We start from the raw sequence: 18,910 nt of genomic DNA on the forward strand, positions 1-18,910 counted from the left end.
TATTGAACACTAATTTGCCACTGGATGGAATTGATTTTTTATATTCTATTACAACTTGTTGATTTTTTTAATTGATATTAAAAGTCAGAGTAATTTTTATTTGAATTTAAATAAAGTAATTCAATTATATATGTATGTTAGAAATTTTGATTATCTAAATGTAATCACCCATTATTTTTCTTAATTTCAGGTTCAAAACATACTGATATCTCTAGTGTAGGTATGGAATGAGATGAGACAGCAGTTCTAAATGATATGATAGTGACTAATTAAGATAATGGTGGGACCCATAATGGTGATTGAAATTAAAATTGATGCTGTCATGCAGTGCAGAGAGACGATGATGGTAGGTATAGCAGCCTAAAACAATTCACAATTTCAAACGAAGTTATTTAGTATTCATTTCAATCACAACGACTTGTCATCATTTTTTTCATAAACAAACAAACAATTTCATATTATTTTCGTTAAATATTAAAAATATAAAACATTCGTTCCCATGTCCGAGGTGATGAGGTTTTATGATGGCTTGTTTGTTTCTCGAAATAGAAAGTTTGTAAGTGTAAAAATGTAAAGAAAGTTAGAATATGGAAATAATAAATTATAAAAAGTAAGAAAAAAATTCTTCGTTCAGCTTTTCTTCGAGGAGAAAGTGTGTTTTCTTTTTAATTTTTATATTAAAAACCAATTTCATGATTATTAAATAAATAAATCTAATTAATTAAAAACATAATAAATAAAATAATAATAATATAATATAATAAATAATAGTATTATTAATAAAAATAATAATACCATTATAAAATAAATAAATAAAACAATAATAATAAAGTAAGTATAATAATAATAATCTTTCAATTTTATCAATTAAAATATTTTTTTAATTTATTAAATCTACCATGTCGTTTATTAATTTTTATAAAATTTTATTTTAAATTCCTTAATCCAAACTAATTCATTTTCACCTCCTCTTCCTTTCAAATTTACTCATTTCTAATTCTTTAAATTAAGTTTTCAATCCAAATACAAGATACAAGCTACATGAAAGACAAAAGGAAAATATAAAAACTATTTATATATTTTATGGTTGATGTTTTGTTAAAGATCTTAAATCATTTTTCATAATTTCCAAGTCCAAAATTTATGAGTAGTAATATTTATTTGAAAGAAAATGAATGATTGATGCAAGAGAGTGGTGGTGGGCTCTCACAATGATTACGTGGAAGAGGAAAAAGAATTCACATTGGAACTTTCATGTTTTACTCTTCACGCATCATACCAATGAATTGTTTTATACTCCAAACTTCAATCGAGGCATTTCGACTCACACTTCTAAAATTAGGTTACGATGCTGATATTTTGCAGTTCCATTTTTTATTTCATTGATAATTTACAATTTTAGTATATGATGGTCTACCAAAAAGGTACAATTGAATTAGATTTTATTCACTCGTATCGTAATATCGTTTTGGATGGTACTAAGTGGAATAAAGAAGATTTTTATTTCCTTGTCTCCTACTTAAAAGAAAAATTTTAGTTTTATCCTCGTACTAATTTTAAAACATAAAAATATTTAATTTACATATATTATTTAAATATAATTATACAAAAAAATTGATAAAAGAAAAAATATATTATAAATAAAATAATAAAAAGAATAAAAGTGTGTAATCTATTTCTTTCTCTTTCTTTTATATATATATATATAAACCAAATGTGTTTTAGTCATTTAAACAAAAAGAGAGATAAGGACGTAGATGAGTATCATGACAAGTATGAAAGAGATGAGATAAATTAGATATGTGCATATACATTCTTATCTATATATCTAACTAAAAAATTAGGTATTACCCATAAAAGTTAATGTAATTTTTTTTTTCAAAACGATGATAGGTTCACACAATATTAATGAGGACGAGTTTATTTGTCATCCATATCTATAGTTCAACTCTGGACAGAGCTGATATGTCATGACTTTTAGTTTCGACCAGCTTGGCTCGACATTCGACTCGAGCCGACTTGACTTAACCTTTAGCTCGAGTCGACTCGACTTGACATTCAACCTTCATCAACTAAGCTCGAAATTTAGCTCGTGTAGACTTGACTCAACCTTCAATCCAGACTAATTTGACTCAATCATCGGCTCACACCAACTTAATTTGACCTTTGACTCCGACCTCACTCAACTCAACGTTTGGTTCAGGTTGACTTAACTCAACCTTTGAGCTGAGCTTGACTTAGATCAACTTTTAGTTTGAGCTTGAATTGATTTAACCTTAAACACGAGCCTTACTTAACTTAACATTTGGCTCGAACCGATTCACCTCGATCTTTTATGGAGACTGACTCAATTCGATCTTTAATTTGATCTTTTGTTAGATTCATGTCGTGCCATATGAGAATGTTATGTCATGTGATAATATCAATGTCACATATCATTGTTAATACCATTATTAAAAAAAGTGACATTGACATATAGGATGTCATATAACAATAACACCATTATGCAACATATCATGAACTTGATAATAAAAAAAACTTAAAAAACAAAAATTAAAAAATAAAATAAATTTTTAAACAAAAAATATAAACTTACACGTGACACATACAAAATTGTGTTGACAATGTTTATACAAATCTAATAAAAAATATTAAATTGAGTTAATTTAACATTCAATTTAATTAAAATAAAATAAAAATCAAATTGAATACCATAAAATCGGGAATAAAAATATTTTAGCCAACATATAAATAAAATATAATTATTGAAAGAGAGACAGATAATCGTACTTCCCCTATACCTATTTAACATCTGTTATAGTATATGTGATTACGGATAAAATTTATGATGGATAATTAGTATGTATATATATTTATTATTGTACGTAATAATTATTTTAATATCAGTTTATAAGTAAGTCAGATGTAAGTATTATATAGTATCTATTATTTATAAAAAATTAAAAATTAAAATTTAATTTTTATTTTATTAAGTTAATTTTAATCAAAATTAAAATTAATTTATATTTTATTAGATTAAATTGAATTAAAATTAAAATTTAATTGATATTTAATTTAATTTTTCTTTCATTTTAATTTACTTTTTGTAAATTTATTTTAAAAATTTATAAAGTTCTTTTATAAATATTTTCAAATATCCAAAGATTTTTACATAATTTAAAATATTAATAAGTATTTTTAAACAAATTTTCGATGAATAACAAAATAAATAACGAATGAATATTTTTATTATAATCCGAAGTATTACCATCCTACTTATTAAGCTTCAATCCATTATGGTTTTGACTTATATGTGTGTGTGTGTATATATATATATATATATATATATATATATATATATATATATATATATATATATATTTCTCTTTTCTCATTAAGATGGTGATTTGCATATACAAGTTTTAAAATGACATCTCTCATTTTATATTATATATAAGGGACAGAGGGGACACCATTTATTTGTGTATGGAGATTAACAATTTTTGTTTGGTTCGTAGCAAGGTTTTAACAACTTTACAATATTAAAAGTCTCAGCACGTTCTTATTCTCCAAATTGCAAGAAACAATCAAAACATCAAAAGGTGTTACATCATTACATCAATATTATATTATACAGATTAAACATTAGGTTAATTCTCATGGTATGTATGCTTTTTCTTATCAGTGTATGCGTGGGAAATAGTTATTGAAAAATAATAACTATAAATACAGAGTATTATATTTAAGTAGTTAAAATAATTTGTAATTTTGATTATTTATGTAAAGCTGTACCACTTACACAAGCAAAGTTAGGTCAGGTATTTGGAAAACTTTTTTTTTTTGACATTTTTTTATTATCGGAAACATCTCCGATACAAGCCACTTGTGAGATATTGCAACAATCTTATATTGGTAAACTGAAATATTCTTATTTAACGTGTCAGTTGTGTAAATTTTAGTCACTGGTAAATATAAATAAAGCAAAATTATAAAAGTATTACAACTCATATCTTGAATTTGAACTATAGTTTTGAAATAAAAGAAGTCTCAACTAATGTTGCATTTCTTAAGAGAATTACTTGAAATATGTGGATTAACAAATAATGATTTAATAATTACAAATTTATGTTTATATTAGTGCATTTTCAATTTATAATATCATTAAGATTTGGACCTTATTTTAAGAGAAATCTTTTAGAACTTTGAGAGATCCTTTCATTTTCACGATAAATTAGAAAAACTTTAAGTGCTTTCATATTCAATAAACAATACAATCTTAATAAAAAAATGAGGGTAAAAAAAAGAAACTGGAACGTAGTTAATAAAGTAAGTTTGATATCATTACTGATAACAAAATTACCTTGTTATACAATTTTAAAAATATAGAATGAATCTCTTTAAGAGAAACAAAATCAATAAAACATGAGTTCCATTTATATAAAAGAATAATACTAACACAATCTCAACTTTAAGACAAAAATTTAGAATTTTTTTTATATGATATTCAATTGTTTTTTATCCTTCCTTAAAAAAAAATTAAACTCACTTAAATTCAACCATAATTTTGTAATTCCCAACATAAATTTGTATGGAAAAGTCAAATCACTCCCATGCTAAAACTTGTTTTCTTCCTTCATTGAACGGGGATGAATTTATACCTACATTCCTGATTTTCCTCATATTTTATTTGGTATTAATACTATAGCGTAACATGTAGGAATGATTAGGGTGCTGAGATGTTATGATAATTTAAAAGTCCATGGTGCAGAAATCAAAGGAGAGGAATAGAAAATCTCTGGTGAAAACAACTTTTGTGTTGTGTTGTAGTAAGGTGTACTGCATGAAAACGAGCAACCATGTATTTGCTGCTGAGATAATCTCACTCTCCCATGGGAAAGTGTGCAAATGGTGAGGATGATGCTGTTCACGAGGTCAGAAACTCTATTCATTCCATTATCATAGGTTTTGTTTGGAAGTGAGAATTTTGGACCTTAGCTTTTCATTTCAGAATGCCAAATTTGGACCCTTGCTTTCCAGAATATATTCCACTCCTCACAATTTAGGATTACTTGTTCCCCTGTTTTGCTTTGGAAGAAATGTGTAGCAGCTACAGAAATATTCTCAAAAGAGGAAACATTAGCTTCTACCACTGCTTTCAAAAGTGCCACTATTCTGTGTTCATTTTTACAGCCCAACCTCTTCCTTCTGAAATTGGACCCAAACTCAAACGCAACTTACCTCAAAAACTATCACATTCTCAAGTCATTTTTCTCACTATAAACGTGATACCGTTTTCTTTTACTGTTACAGATATTTGAACAATCTAATAACTCACCCTACAAACAATTTCATTTCATCTGTTGTAATAATTGGCTCAACATACTTTTGAGACATTAAATAACAAAAAGTTTCCCCTTTACCCAATAGGGGAATCTGGCCAATAAGAATACAGTACTGTTTTAAAAAAACCTTTATGTCTGATTTAATTATAAAAATGTCAGCTTTAATTAATGTGTACTTGGGGAGACATATTGTATCCATCACTACAACTTACTTACTGGAGTTTTTTTAGTAAACATATCTTAATTAAGGTTGAAAAACATTTCTTTTTTCAATTTGATCCCTCTTTTGTTGTTAAAAAGCTGAACGAACCAATTTCCATATATCAATTTCATCATGTCTACCATTTTACTGTTTGGATTAGGGTTTAGGGTTTAGGGTGTTAAAAAGCAGAGTGACGTGTAATTACACTGTTTGGATAGTATTTTTCTTTCTAAAATTTTCCACACATCATTTGTTTAGTCATTATTGAACCAGTTTTGTTTAACGACTTAAAAGACTTGCTTTCTAGATTTGTCGTGACGATTTTTTCTCGAGAAAGAAAGCATAACAAACAAGGATTAAAATTAACCATTCTTTAACTACAGAAGAAATAAATAAGAACAGCTAAAAAATAAAACAGTTATGTTAGACAAATTAAGTAATAAATAAAAAAACATAACATGCCATTGCGCACATTAAAGAATGGGTCACGTCGCTATCATGCGCCGTGTGGGTCACTGTCCTATTCTCCTTTTAAATAATTGAAACCAGAAGAAAAATATACATAATCGGATTTTTTTCCTTCTTATTCATCGTTCAATTCAATCACTCGCCGAGTTTTCGTCCGGATGCTCCGAATCGTTGCTGTCCATCCACGCGCCGGCGACCTTCCGTTCTGATTCTCGGTACTGTAAACTCGTTCCTTCTTCTTCGATCTAGGATTTGCAGTTTGTTTCTCGGAGAAGTGTTGGAAAACCGACACTTCGAAATCTCGCTCTGCGTTGTTCGATTTGAGTGTGATTTCAGTGTGCTAGGGGCTCGGTGTTTCTGATTTTCTTTCTCATGCATTTTCAAGTAACTCAGAAGCTTTCTTTTCTTTTATCTTACCTTTTTTTGGTTTTAGCAATTTAATTTGGTTTCTTGGATTTTTTTATTGTGTTCGAGAAATTGCGCACTAACGTATTTTCGGAGTGGTTGCATTGAAGTAGAGATCTTTCTGTCTCGGTAGTGAATCGACGGAAATTGTTTATTTATGTGTGTATCATATGCATGCTCAGTAGGATGGTAAGAAAATATACATGACGGATTATATAAGATGCCTGGGAGTATTTATAAAGCGAGTCGTGTGGATTTCGAGCTTTCTTTTGTCCAAATATTTTGATGATTTTGGCTAAAATCGTATCTCAAAGTGTGGCAATTTTAGCTGCGTGGATTTATTATGTGTTTACTTTGAACAACAGATTCAGCACGTTTTGAGCATCTGGAAACTTGAGGATGCCTCGAAATGGTTCTAGTTCTGTGAGATTGCGCTTCTGTTAACTCTCAAGGCTTTTCAAATCCGTGTTTTTGCTATGAAATGCGCTTTTCTAATAGTTGAAAGAGTTAGTGGAATGAAAAGTATTGTTAAGAATGTTAAAAATTTTATAACTGAAGGAAATCATTCTGATCTCTGGTTACTTTTGGTTGATAAGGCTGTTAGGTTCTTCAGAGAGAAGGGAGCCTCACATAGAAATCATTTTATGGTGCACCGATGAGAAGAACTGATGTTATTGGCAGTAGAAGGAGGAGGATTCTTCTCTGCTTCGGCTTCAGGGTATACTAAGGGCCTGAGCCTTCTCCTCTTGGGTCAGAGGGATGAGGATAAACCCATGAGAGTAGCTCCGTGGAACCAGTACCAGTTGGTAGACCAAGAAACTGACCGCGAGCTCCAGCTGGCTTCTACAAAGAATCGCCTCACCCGCGGCTGTGCCTCCTTTGTTTGCTTTGGTCGCACTTCCGCAGGTCTTGATACTCCGTCTCCTCTTAAAGTGGGCCCTGCCCAGCAGCATGAAGTCTCTCCAGGACCTTTGGTTTCCAACAAGGGAAATGATCCTTCCGCACCACTCGATGATGGAAATGATAATAGAAAGCTTACACTTAAAAGTAGCATAAAGAAGCCGCAAATTGTTAAACCCGTTCATGTTGAGGCTGCTAGTGAGCAGGAAGCAGCAGGTGGACAGGGGATTTGTGCTCCTGGTGGTCAAGCAGAAAGAAGGAAAGTGCAGTGGACTGATAACTGTGGTAGCGAGCTTGTTGAAATTCGAGAATTTGAGCCCAGGTATTTAAATATTTTATTTTCTACACCAACTTCTCTTTTGCTTGAATGCTAAATTTTAACTCTCTTGTTTATCAGATGTTATCATTGGGAATTCCTGATACGTAATATTTTATGATTGACATTAGTGAATTAGATATACTTTTTAATGGCCTCTTCATTTCCCCCATCTTTATTATAAATGACACAAACATCTGATGTTGTGATAAATAATATGTGAAGCATTTAGCATTTCTGGCTTGTGCTTAAGTTGAATGAAATAATGTGTGAACTGAATCTGATTAGTGAAGGAGCATCTATGGTTTCTCCAAGGAGGTTTATACTCTTTTAATCTAAATGCTATTAGGTCCAACTGGCAGCTTGAAGACTAAGCTGGTAACTGGGCTTGATTATTGAATGAAAATGTGGGATTCCCCTTTGACACACTATGTGTTGAAAAATTCACATTCACGCCTTCTATGTTCTACTTTACCAAACACACCCTAAACAATCAAGGATAAGAGATTTGGAAAATTGTTAAGTCAATCATATGTTTAGTTTTTAAAATATGACCTGTAGAAGAATAGTAAAATCAATTTTCTTACTCTAAGTGATTTGGGAAAAGTCAGATTACCTGGTTAAGGTCTAGGATACGTGTTCTAACCTCCAGTTATATGGAATCCTAGAAATGTCTAGTGCTTAGGATATGACCTTTCTTGACTCTTTATCTAAGGTTTCAACTTTCAGCATGAATTTGAAGTCTATTATTTTCTCTCTCTGGTCAAGTGTCTGGTAATTTACAGAATAATAGTCATTTATGGAAATTTAGGGCCCCTTTATGTGTTTATTCATTTCTTGTTTTTATTTTTTGTTTTCACTCAACCCATGACCAACCAATTACTTCATCCCTTTTTTGGATGCTGTAATCTAGGATAAGTAAAAAGATTTGCTGTTACTTAGTAATCCTCTATAACGCATTGTGTTGTGAGCTTTACTTAGTCTAAACTAAAGCCATTTGTTTTTGCATTATTTAGCTCTTTTGTATTGTAATTATAAGTATTAAAAGGATGCTTTTCTCGTAACCTAAAAATAATAGCTTTTGAAAAGATGTTCTAAGAGAAGAGATCTTTTACAGGCCCTTTTTGTAAAGCTTAAGCAAATGGGCCCTTGAATTCTTTTATTTTTAAGCTATTTTTTGAGGTGTTTGATGGAAAAATTAGTGGCGATGCTGTGGCAACAATCAACATGACTGTTTTGAAGTTTTTTGGAATCTTTAATTTTAGAAGAATGATAGATATTTCGGGTAATTTTTCATTTCTCGCACTTTGGTTCTATATGAAGTGGATTTGTAACTTGGAAGGGTTAAGTTGATTTGATTACCCCCCTTTGGTTTTTCTTTTTGTCCCTTTATTAAAGGATGCCTTACGCTCAATCATTGTACTTAATTCCATTATGATCAAGTCCACAGGAAAGAAGTATATACAAGGGTTTCCTGAATTTACCTTTTTGTTGGATGTGTAATCACTTAGTCTCTGCTATTTTCATTTCTTGCACCTTATTGATCACTAAAAACATCTGGCACTTTTCTCCTTATTTTGAAGTTGAAACTTTCTTGAGTATATGCACATAATGCATACAAGGTTATTCATCATATATGTTTATTTAGTTATTTATTTAACTTATTAAGCTGTATTACTTTTGCGAACTTAAGTGGGTTTATTTGTGTTGTATGAAAATTTCCACCAACTACTCTAAAATAATGCTTTTTTTGCCCAATAAAAAAATGGAAGAAAACTTTAACTAGTAATAAAGAGATATTTTACTCTCTTGTTGAGCCATGGACATCTTTTGTAACATTGGTTTGGCATAAAGATTAGTTCGCATGTTGGTTGTGGAGATCAAATTGCAAATAGCATGAAAATGGAGCATTTGCTAGCATTTTGACACGGTGGGTGGGCATCGATGCTCAAGGAATGAGTATAGAGTCCCAGATTGACCTTGGTAGCATATGCTTGCTTTTGATTTTTATAAATCTTTTCAACGTTAATACACTGTTTTTTGATCTTTATATAAATCTTTTGATGTCAGATTCAGTTTGTTTTTTTGCTTGATCGCATAAAGTTTATGACAGGTTTTACTTGGGGTGGGGTACTTGATTCCTCTAAAATGAGGGGTGTACTTTAAAGGACAAACTACAATTACGGCAGTTGATTAAAAAATTAATGAGTTGAAATTTCATAGTCTGTTTTATACATGCTATATTTTTTTTACCTCTAAAGTACATTGCCTCAGTTTAGAGGAATCAAATCCTTGGGAATGTTGTGGTGTTTGATGGTGTCTTTTTTTGACAACAAAAGCTGCAAATTTGTATCTGACCATTTTTTTCAAGTTGTCTGAAAATCAAGTTTCTTTCGATAAGCACACTGGGCGTTTTTTCAATGCTGCATGGTTGTTGATTATGAGAAGTGTATTTAAAATTCTGCTGTTGACGTTTTAAATAAACATGCTAGGTGGCTTTTCTCCTTTGAATTTTCAACCCGTTCTAGAGCTTTGTTTTAATAGTTCTTTTGGCACTTTAGATGATCATAGCAGTTTTACAATAAATTATTCCAAACACGCCACCAACCTGTGAAACAATAAAACCATTTTAGAATAAATTGTAGATATTCTCATACAGCGTCTGCTTTTCGAGGCTAAATCATGGTCTACTCAGGTAAAGACATGCAGTTGATTATATTGCCCTCCATGCGTGGATTTGTATAATGTGTTTGTGTTCTCGAGATCAATTGCTCTTGGTCAGTATTGATCAATTTGATTTACTCTAACTAAAGTTCACTTTGGTTACGTGATTGTTTTTCAGGGGTAAATAATCTTTAGTAATCATAGCTTCACATAATTCTTTTTTGCATGCACCTTTTTCCACATGCGAGACCTTTTTAAGGTTTTCCACGTGATACCACATCTTGATAACAAAATTTCCTTCCCTTTCCTGTGACAACTCTTCACTGTCTCTCGTTTTTCAACCCCACAAAACAGTCAAAATTTAAAATTCAATATTTGCAACTTCTATATATAAAGCCCTGTGGCTGAATACTTGTCCTACTCTGGTAAATATGCATTTCTTGCTGTGCTGATTGGTGCCTTCAGCATCTTTGTTTGTTGGTGATTGAATATTCCATAGCCCAGAAAATAGTTTCCTCTGGATTTCTAATGCTATTGCCTGGTAAATACATCTTATAACTTCCTTCGTTACCATTCTAGGCCCAGTAGAATACAATTCCTTTTCTAAGGACAAAGGTTTTGCCTTTTGTTCCTGTCATCTTTTTGGGTCATTTGTTTCAGTTCAGCACTCCCTAGTAGGTTGGACTTTTGAAAGTCTGTGGCCCTTCAGTGACTAATGGTCCTATCCCGTGCATCTGTTTCTGGACCTGGTGGTTGTTGGTATCATATTTTTGGTAGACTGGATATGGCAAAGAATGCATCTATGGTCTTTTGAAATGTTTTCAGGAGATAGGGTTGTAATCTAATTCCCAAGGGACTTTGTAAAGGAACGTGCTTTGTTTTTTAGAGCCGAGCAGGTTGTAGTTAATTCTAATTGAGGGATGAGAACATTGAATTCTCACTAGTGGTTTTTGCATATGCCACATCAGCAAATTTTTGCATTATTATTTCTTGTGTCAGTATCCAATAAAAAATAGAATAATTGTAGGAATTCTATTTAAAGAGGCAAGAATCCATACTTGTTTTAAATTGCGTGTCACTTCAGGTTTATGTAATGCATGTTGTAGTGATAGGAAACCTTGAGGTTATGTTTCTCATTTTGTTCAATATTGCTGTTTATATCTTTAACGAGTACATTATAAATCAGACCATGCTACTATTAGTTTGTCAATTAACTGTCTTGTGATGACACTGGCACGGAGTTGGGGTGGGAAGTACCTCCTTAACCCCAACCCTGTCTATTATCTCCCTACTCCTATTTCCTCACTCTTCTCCTGTTCCCATCCTTGATTCCATGTGTTAATATTTTCCCATCCCTGACCCTGATTCCTTGAAGGTCCTCGTGTGACCTTGAAATTGTAAATATTAGTAATAAGTATTCAGCAAACTCAGGTCTCCTTTAACAAATTCCAAATTGTCACAAATAACATTTATATATTAGTTATTAATAGACACACTTAAATAGAGAGAATAATTCTCATTTTAAAGATGTGAGGATAATATTGTGATTATACATACTTATATATGGGCAGTCAAGAATAAAAATTAGTGATCACATTGTCATTTAAAAGTCTTGTACATTTATCTTATAATTAAGAATTTTCAATAAAATCTTAAAGAGTCATATCGCGTAATTAGTTTTAGCCGAATAAGAGTGATATTTTTCATTCTTCATATGTGGAAACCCTGGATAGGTTTGCAATCCTCAATTCTCTGGATTTTTGGCTGTACTACCTTTATCTATTCGTACATGTTTATAACTTTTTTCCTTGTTATGTGTATTTTTGTTTTCATGTTTTATTATCTACTTGTAATTCAATACGTTGCAATTTGTCATTCAACTGCAGTGAAGTGGATGGATCGGATGATGAATTTGATAGTGGAAACGACAGAACTTGTTCATGTACGATTATGTAAATTGGAGTTTCATTAAGTTGATAGGTTCGTCGGGGTCATTCACTGTACACAACCCATCACTCGGTTTGAGGCAAAAGAGGCAAGGTTTCAGTTTCCGTGGAGATATGTTCAACCAACACCTTGCCAAAGTGATGTGTTTGTCATTGCTTGCTGCGGCTTTAAATTTTGTTCCTCTGCTCAGCATCAATTTGTATCATTCTTGTATGTGTGAATTCTTTGCCTTTGATTCATCATTTTTATGCTACTTTATGTTCTTATTTTTATATGGATTAACCAAGTTTTCTTTCTATGCTCTGGCGTTTTCTGGAAGAAAGATAATATACAAATGTAAGATTTTGTAAAAAAGAGTGTGGCAACTTGGTAACAAACTTACGATGAGACGGGGATTGTTAAGGTATATTATCTGTTGAGAGGATAAAGAAAAGTTAATACTGTTGCAATTGCTTTGTTGTTGAAGATTGATCGGGATTTTGATAGGGGTAAAATTAGTTTTGGTCCATCATGCCTATAAGATGAAGCAGTTTTCTTGCATTCGGGCTCGGATTTGAAATACCATTTGTGTCCTATTTTTCTTTACCTGCTGTGTGACTTAAAGTACTCCTGCAGCTCCAATTTCACTATATCTAATCAATTAGTTTGATTTCATTTTGTTGTCATAATCCTGGATTTAATTTATACTAAATTAAAATTAAAGTATATTTCACTGCATTCGTTTCAAAATAGTTAAGATAGTATATTATTATGTTATTCCAAACATTTTTTATTAAATACAAACTATTATTAATCATTAGTACGCAATTGTTGGAAAAGGTAAAAATAATAGAAAAATATAATATAAAGTTGGATTAAACAAGTTTCAATAACATATTTAACTAAGAGTAAGATAGATTTATAATACAAGGGAGAGTGTAAATTTTATTTTATAAGTGAATTTTATAAAATTGAGTTAAATTTAAAATTTATTTTTTAAAATAATATTATAATTATGTGAAATTTATTTGTTAATTTGCCAATAAAACATGCTAGTCTAATTTTAAAATATAAAGTCAAAATTAGACAGGTTTGATTGATAAGGAAACATTCCATTACTGGAAAGTGGTTTTTCTTTAGTATAGGTTATATAGGTACCATAATATTTATTAGTATTGTTTACTTAATGAAGTGCACTTAGCTTATTTTATAATTTTTATTGTTTTTTCTACGAGTTTTATAACGAGAAACTATTTCAATTAATAATATTCTCAAACTTATTTGAACATTTTTAATTAATTAAAATTTATTTTTAATTACATGTCAAGAAATATAAATATATATATCCAGTAATCGACGGAATGGGAAAGCAATTATACCTAAATTATAAATAATTAACAAGAGTGATATTATGTTAACTTGACCAAAAAGCAAAACAAAGGTAGTGGGTAATAATTCTAATATGATTGAGGAAACGAAATTTAATCCACTTAAATATAATATAATAAAGTCATAATCATATAAATACAACCAAAGCAATAATAAACTGGCGATTTAATTTTTCTATTTTAATAAAATAATGGGAGTGAAACAGTAGCGAAATCCCACTGTTGATGTTTAGCTACTGAAGAGGTATAAAGAATAAAGACGACATAATGGAAGCCACCATCCAGTGGATACTTGGCCAAACCTTGTCCACACACATACTCACCCTCTCAGTTTGATAAGACCACATGTCCAACTCTAATGTTCAAACAAAGACACAAAAATAAAAAATTACAAAAATAAAATCCAAGGATTGAGTATCACCAATCCAAAAGAAAATGTCTGTGACATCTTCGTTTCCATGCATCAAAATCCCAGCTTGTTCCTCCTCTCCAACATGCACATCTTCATCAAATTCATTCTTTAGATTTTCTTCTTCCAAACCTTATGCTTCTATCACTGTAAGGAATTCTCAGACTGAAGGGCCTCTCAGAAGACCGGTGTCTCCTCCTGTTAGGGAACCATCTAGTACCATCCCTCAGCCTCTGAAGCCTTCACCTCCTTCTCAGCCTCCAGCCCAGAAGACTGCTCCTGTTGTTGGAGACGATACGAATGTCATTACATTAGAGTTTCAGAGGCAAAAGGCTAAGGAGCTGCAGGAGTACTTCAAAAAGAAGAAACTTGAAGAAGCAGATCAGGGTCCTTTCTTTGGATTCATAGGCAAAAATGAGATTAGCAATGGAAGGTAATTTATCTATTTATATTTTTCTTTTGGGACCTTTCAAAGTTGAAGTTTATCTTATGCTGGTTTGGCTAATTGCAGTTTTTTTTAACATCGGTAGAACTAGTCAATTGAGAGCTACTATATATTTGGTTGAATGTTGGGGGTCATGTGGTGTTGATCAAAATATTGACTGATCGTTCTAGCAAATTTCGAGGGATAGTACTTATAAATCGGTTTCATTTATGTTCTTCCCCTTTTCTGTGACAAGGCTATATATGAAAATTCATAATTAAAAAACATAGCATCTTTCACTGTGACGGTAATCTTAGATCTGTTGTTATGACGGAGTAGGAAAATCAAGATGATAATAGGAAGAGATCACTTTACCCGTTGTTAGGGAGCCAATTATAATCTAGGTCCCCTTTTGTGTTTTTTCTTCCATTAAGGAATGGCAAACATTTGAATGTGTTCGGTTCAATTTATTTTGGAAAAGTACTTGCTTATTTTTGTCAACTTTGCGTAAGCTTTTGAGAAATAAGAAATTCAAGAATCACTATGTTATTGTAGATTTTGTTACTGATATTACTGACGAAAATAAGGAAGGGAAACAGATTGCAAAACTTCAATAGTTTGAAAGGAAATTAGAGCAACCTACGAAGGACTAGGCTTCAATGTAAATTAAAATTTTCGGACTATTTTCATTTGGGTTCATACAGAAGTAAAAAAGTCTGAATTACCTGTATTTTCATTGCTGTCTCTTCTTGCATGAGCGACCAAGCTTGCCCCTTTTCTTCCGGGGCAGTGGTGCATACTTAAGTGTCGAAAATAATTTAAGTATGAGTCTAAGTCTTTATAAATAACAAAAATAAACATTATATAAGAAAGAAGATCTATAAATTCATAATATTTAGGTTTTGGATTAAAAGTGATGTCAATTCTTTACGTAGGTTAGACTCAGATCACATTTATGTAACCTTTCTCTAATGAACTCCCCTAAAAGAAACCCATTACTAAGAGGAAGGGAAAATGTGACTTGAGGAAGGATTGAACTTCCAACATCAATGGCACACCCCAAATGTTAAAAAAACTTGTCCAAAATTTGCTCATTTTTTGGGCAGTGTTTCAGGAACAATTGTTCGTGTGTCAGAAAATCCAATACACATCAGTGTCAAACACAGGGGAAACCGTGTACTAAGTTGTGTGTAGTATAAACTGACGAGTACTGAACTGAGTACGGTCCCAGGGTTTATGTCCAAATATCACTTTCCAAGTTGAACAACCATCTACACTTATGTTTGGGATGAAGGCAACTCAACATAAAACAAAATATTAAAGCTTTTTGGAATTTCTTTTAGGAATTTAAATAACCACTAAGATGGCAAAAACGGAGATAAAAGTACTAGGGGACTGATTTCTCTTGATTATGAAACCAGACACTCCCTGGATAAAACATCCTTTGAGTTGTCACTTCCAATTTCCTTGTTGCAGATGAAATCCCCTACATTTGTTATAACTAAGGGTGGGCGAAATTAATCTAACTGTATTAAACTATAGTTAACTGCACTATATAATACTATACAAAATTGAACTATTCATAATAAAAACTGAACTGTACTGATTTATAGTTCAGTTTTAAAAAACTGAAATTTTATAAGTTAACTACTCACTAACTGATATGTAACTTTTATTTTTTCCTTTCTCTTCAATCGTGTCCTATCCTAAATAAGTTAAGATCCAGTTTCTTTGTAGCTTTTAGATTGATTAGTAGATGTGCTTTTGTAAAATCTTTTAGCACTAAAAGTATTTTCATTAAAGAATTTATTACACCTATTTGCATTTTTTTTTCATTTTACTATTTATTTCATATTTCCTTTCCTTTTGTTATAAAAGTTGTTGTATTAATTTTAGGTAGAGCTTCTTATAGCAAATTTAGCTATGCAACTCCCAATGATAGACAACCAAGATTCTTATAAAGTAATTGAAAAGGAAAACTGATAAAAAAATTGGTAGAACAAAAAATAGTTTAGTTCAGTCCATCTGAATTAATTTTCAGTTCAGTTCAGACTAATTATTTTATGGTTCACTGTAGTTTTAAACAGTGTAGTGCAGTTCAGTTAATTTTGTCCACTCCTAATTATAACCATGGTTTCTTTAGTGTAGCAACTTTACCCAAAATCTCCTGACAAGTCGAATTTTGTAGGTCAAATTAAGGATGTAAGGTCATGAAGTTTTATGATATCTATATAGTTAACTTCATTCATAGCCATGCTCGTATCTCGCTGTTCCTGGCATAAACATGAGCCGAAACAACAATTGAATGGTGTGGAGCATCAAAAAACATCACGCATAGCAATTACAATTCAAACAAAAGAAAACATTCGTAGAATTACTCAACTAAATTAAGTTTAAATATCATCAAAGCCAAATTAAACCATTACCTTGTGTTTGAGATTCAACTTAGCCAAATTTGCTCTTATGCGAATGCAAAGCAAACGCATAGGAACTTAGGTAGTATGAAATTCTCAATAAAGTATTTAAATGTTTCATTCTTTTTAGTATGATATCATTCTGGAATTTTGTTTGAAACAGATGGGCAATGTTTGGTTTTGCTGTTGGATTGTTAACAGAGTATGCAACAGGCTCAGACTTTGTTGATCAAATAAAGATCCTTCTCTCCAATTTTGGGATTGTAGATTTGGAGTGAATACCACAAGATTATATATACTGTCAATAGTTTCTTGTAGCTTATCCTAGCGCAAACAATGTTCATCAATTTGTTTCATCTTCATATATGGCAAGCAATCTTGCTTCTTTGTCTCACATTTACGAAATAACAAAAGCATCATGATTTTCCTTTTCCTTTATGCTCAAACTCTTATAAATATATGGTAAATTAAGTACAAACATGTTATGACATGAGTGACTGATAAGCATGTATCTTAAGTTTGTGATCAATCCATGTATATATGGAGGAAAATTTCTTAGAAGTAGTTAGTTAATTTAATGAATCTTAATTTTTCGTTAAATTAAGTTTGAACGTGTTAGCATTGGATGATGTCTCCAAAGCCGAATATTGATAACTTCATAGTTAACCACAAAATTTTGGTGTTTTTTTTGTTTTATTTTTTGCTTGAATTTCATTGACAATGACATCAGACAAAGATAGTTTAAAGGTGGCAAGCATTGATAATTTAATATCAATGGCCTTTTATGCAATGCTGTGAGAGTATTGGCTTGAGTTTATATCAATTTTAGATGGAATGGATTAAAAAAATAAAATAATATATGGCAGTTATGAAAGACTGCCTCTGGCTATTTTTATTTTCTAAATGTTCATATACCTTTTGGAGTTATGGTTGCATGGATGTATAAAGGAGATAATAAACTTATTTTCATATCTTTATTCTCTTTTTCTTCTACCGAAGGTTTATTGAGGATTTCATTCAAACAATCCATATACAATTTCTCCTTAAATTGATTACCTCAACCAAAATTGGTAGTCGTTTTGTGAGAAAAATAAATAAATAGATTAAAGAAGAATATTATAGATCTTTGAATAATTATTGAAGGAAAAGTAGGTTTTTCCTTGACAATTTTTTTATCACATTATTAATATGAACAATATTTTAGTTTTGCAATTATTTTTTTATAGAAAAATACACATAGATATAGATTAAAATCCTGACCCATGTGGAATGTGATCTCAACAAGGAAGTGCCTAAATGGATTTTTCGAAAGTATATTTATTTCCTAAAAATTCATTTTCTTTAATTATTTTGTATATTAGAATTAAAAAAAAAACTTTCCGATTTCAATAAATAGTGTATATATTTTTAATGTACCAAAACAATACATTCTTTGTTCCAATTATTTGTTGACTATAATGAACTGTAATCAGTAAATGAAAAATGTAACATGGAGTTCTTTAGCTCATTTTAAGACTTCGCAATTTAAAAAAAAAAGTTAATATATTGCAGAATACGTTTTTCCTTTACAGTTTTTTTGTCGTTGAAAAATTTTAATTGTTATTTTAAAATATCGATGTTTTGTTTTGATAAGGATTGATTAACATAAGAAAAATAAAAAAAAATTGTGTGAAATTGATTAATTGAAGGAAAAAAAAAGAATTTATCCATACTCATTTGGATAGATAAAACAGAGAATAAAAATATATGAAAAATATTTTATAACAACTAAAATATACTTTTTACTAAAATTAATTCTTAACATAAATTATTTACCACTTTAAAAAATATATTATAACTTCTTAAAAATTAAAGCTAGAAATTAAGAGCGAAGTCATTTTCCTTTTATTTCATGTACTTCTAGTAAGAAAATATTTTTGGATAGGTTTCGTAGGAATAAGTTTTCTTTTTTATTCCTGTTCTGAGATAGTAAATAGTATAAAAAGTAAATAAACGTGTGATGTGTGATGATGTGTTAGCATGGATATACGAATCTTGGTGGGTGTCCGTATT

At 30.7% G+C, this 18,910-nt stretch overlaps 2 protein-coding genes across 2 annotated transcripts; both read left to right on the forward strand.

The window, feature by feature from the left end:
- Positions 1-6,077: 6,077 nt before the first annotated feature.
- LOC124833970 (uncharacterized) lies at positions 6,078-12,390 on the forward strand. Its single transcript, XM_047308548.2, has 3 exons — positions 6,078-6,227; positions 7,014-7,639; positions 12,184-12,390. The coding sequence occupies exons 2-3, from the start codon at positions 7,086-7,088 to the stop codon at positions 12,251-12,253; spliced, it is 624 nt and encodes a 207-aa protein (XP_047164504.1). The 5' UTR covers positions 6,078-6,227; positions 7,014-7,085; the 3' UTR covers positions 12,254-12,390.
- Positions 12,391-13,959: 1,569 nt separating this feature from the next.
- Positions 13,960-17,296, forward strand: LOC148194708 (light-harvesting complex-like protein OHP2, chloroplastic). Its single transcript, XM_088095625.1, has 2 exons — positions 13,960-14,453; positions 17,022-17,296. The coding sequence occupies exons 1-2, from the start codon at positions 14,047-14,049 to the stop codon at positions 17,134-17,136; spliced, it is 522 nt and encodes a 173-aa protein (XP_087951751.1). The 5' UTR covers positions 13,960-14,046; the 3' UTR covers positions 17,137-17,296.
- Positions 17,297-18,910: the final 1,614 nt, after the last annotated feature.

Source organism: Vigna umbellata, chromosome 8 (assembly GCF_029865625.1).
Source record: "Vigna umbellata cultivar VRB3 chromosome 8, Vumbellata_1.0, whole genome shotgun sequence".
Taxonomy (NCBI): domain Eukaryota; kingdom Viridiplantae; phylum Streptophyta; class Magnoliopsida; order Fabales; family Fabaceae; genus Vigna; species Vigna umbellata.

What these genes read in the sequence shown, in the direction of transcription:
- LOC124833970 (XM_047308548.2), top strand. Translation starts at nt 7,086, where the DNA reads ATGTTATTGGCAGTAGAAGGAGGAGGATTCTTCTCTGCTTCGGCTTCA. An exon ending in ATTCGAGAATTTGAGCCCAG is followed by an intron (nt 7,640 to 12,183) that starts GTATTTAAATAT and finishes ATTCAACTGCAG; the next exon opens with TGAAGTGGATGGATCGGATG.
- LOC148194708 (XM_088095625.1), top strand. Translation starts at nt 14,047, where the DNA reads ATGTCTGTGACATCTTCGTTTCCATGCATCAAAATCCCAGCTTGTTCC. An exon ending in AATGAGATTAGCAATGGAAG is followed by an intron (nt 14,454 to 17,021) that starts GTAATTTATCTA and finishes TGTTTGAAACAG; the next exon opens with ATGGGCAATGTTTGGTTTTG.